Below are 2,253 nucleotides of genomic sequence, written 5' to 3' on the forward strand. Positions count from 1 at the left end.
TACTATATTACCAAAGCACACACATACTTGCCAGTTAACTGCCATTACAGTTGGAGGTTACATTAAAAAAAAATCCCAGTCCACAATTCAGCAAACTGTTAAAAATAAAATACATTTTGTTCAATGGCATTTTTTATGCCACATTTGACAACACATAAAGGTCCGCGATACCGTGAAACCGTGGTATTTTTGTCCAAGGTTACCATACCGTCAAAAACTCATACGGTTGCATCCCTACATGTGATGATGGAAATAAATTAAATTAAAACACAATGCGCGCACGTTGCACACAACTTTTCCCAACTTTACTTTTTCACCATAAACATTGTTTATCAGCTGACGTGCCAGAGCTGTGTCTGTCGTGTTGAGTTTCCTCCTTCCTGTGTAGGAAGGAAATTAACTCATGATCCCACCAGTGTTGGTCCAACATTAGCGCAGGTGGCTGTGATGATGGGAACATACCACACAGCCCACGTACAGTACACACACACACACACACACACACACACACACACACACACACACACACATGCGCGCACACACACACACACACACACACACACACACACACACACACACACACACACACACACACACACACAGACACACACACACACACACACACACACACACACACATGAGCACACACACACACACACACACACACACACACACACACACAAACACTCAAACAGCCAGCATGCGACGTGACAGTGCTCTGATTGCTCTGGTGGTGAGTTTGGCTCATTACGTGCTAATACCCCAGCAGAGCTGGAAATTGGTGTCCCGCCGAAGGTGTGAAATTAGATTTGAGGACGCCAGCGAGAGGAAATGGTTTCTCAAGAGCTCCTGCTGCTGCTGTGCTGCAAGAGCTCCTGCTGCTGCTGTGCTGCAAGAGCTCCTGCTGCTGCTGTGCTGCAAGAGCTCCTGCTGCTGTGCTGCAAGAGCTCCTGCTGCTGCTGTGCTGCAAGAAGAGCTCCTGCTGCTGTGCTGCAAGCAGACTGAGGGAGACGCTCCTGCTGCTGTGCTGCAAGCAGACTGAGGGAGACGCTCCTGCTGCTGTGCTGCAAGCAGACTGAGGGAGACGCCTGGAGCTGCACCCGAGTCCAGTCTGTGACAGGACACCTCTAACCTCCTCTCCTCTCCTCTCCTCTCCTCTCCTCTCCTCTCCTCTCCTCTCCTCTCCTCTCCTCTCCTCTCCTCTCCTCTCTCCTCTCCTCTCCTCTCCTCTCCTCCCCTCTCATCTCCTCTCCTCTCCTCTCCTCTCTCCTCCTCTCCTCTCCTCTCCTCTAACCTCCTCTCCTCTCTCCTCTCCTCTCCTCTCCTCTCCTCTAACCTCCTCTCCTCTCTCCTCCTCTCCTCTCCTCCTCTCTCCTCTCATCTCTTCTCCTCTCATCTCCTCTCCTCCTCTTTCCTCTCCTCTCCTCTCCTCCCCTCTCCTCCCCTCTCCTCTCCTCTCCCCCTCGCCTCTCCTCTCTTCTCCTCTCTTCTCCTCTCCTCTCCTCTCCTCTCCTCTCCTCTCATCTCCTCTCCTCTCTTCTCCTCTCATCTCCTCTCTCCTCTCCTCCTCTCCTCTCCTCTCCATCTGTGCTTTCTCCCTCTTATTTGTCTGCACGATGCAGATCCTGAACTGTGTCAACCCGGACAACGAGAACAGCCCGGAGATCCCGGTCAAGGTGCTGAACTGTGACACCATCACCCAGGTGAAGGAGAAGATCCTGGACGCCGTCTACAAGAACATGCCCTACTCTCAACGGCCTCGCGCCGTCGACATGGACCTGGGTACGCAACACACACACACACACACACACACACTCAGACACACACACACACACACACACACACACACACACACACACACGATCCACACGCTGCTCGCTCGCAGATGCAGTTGGCAGGTGTGTGGTCCTTCACACCCGTGGATCAACGTATCAGCGCGAGAGGAGCTAGAGAGGAGCTAGAGAGGAGCTAGCCATGTGTACAGATTATCAGTGCATTAGTGTGATAAAAGCTGTGTTCCAGCAGCGCAGCCTCGGTGTGCCTCTGCCAGCACAGCCTCGGCGTGCCTCTCCTCTCCTCTGCCAGGCCATTCTATCAAACTGACTTGACAGTGTGTGTGTGTGTGTGTGTGTGTGTGTGTGTGTGTGTGTGTGGGGCGCGTCCCGTCTCGTCCGTCTGGCTGTTCTCGCTGGCTGCCAGTGCCAAGGAGACGCAGTACATGGAGATAGAGAAGTGTGTGTGTAGGTGTGTGTG

At 52.8% G+C, this 2,253-nt stretch overlaps 1 protein-coding gene across 1 annotated transcript in view; it reads left to right on the forward strand.

Annotated features, from left to right (window-relative positions):
• The window catches only part of plxna2 (plexin A2), a gene marked incomplete at its 5' end in the record, with an annotated part of 155,546 nt that overhangs the window by 144,200 nt on the left and 9,093 nt on the right, over positions 1–2,253 (forward strand). Inside the window, one exon of the mRNA XM_083656475.1 lies at positions 1,623–1,782. Coding sequence (XP_083512601.1) covers positions 1,623–1,782 — 160 coding nt within the window. The remainder of the gene's footprint in view (positions 1–1,622; positions 1,783–2,253) is intronic.

This window comes from Poromitra crassiceps (genome assembly GCF_964638095.1).
Source record: "Poromitra crassiceps genome assembly, chromosome: 20".
Taxonomy (NCBI): domain Eukaryota; kingdom Metazoa; phylum Chordata; class Actinopteri; order Beryciformes; family Melamphaidae; genus Poromitra; species Poromitra crassiceps.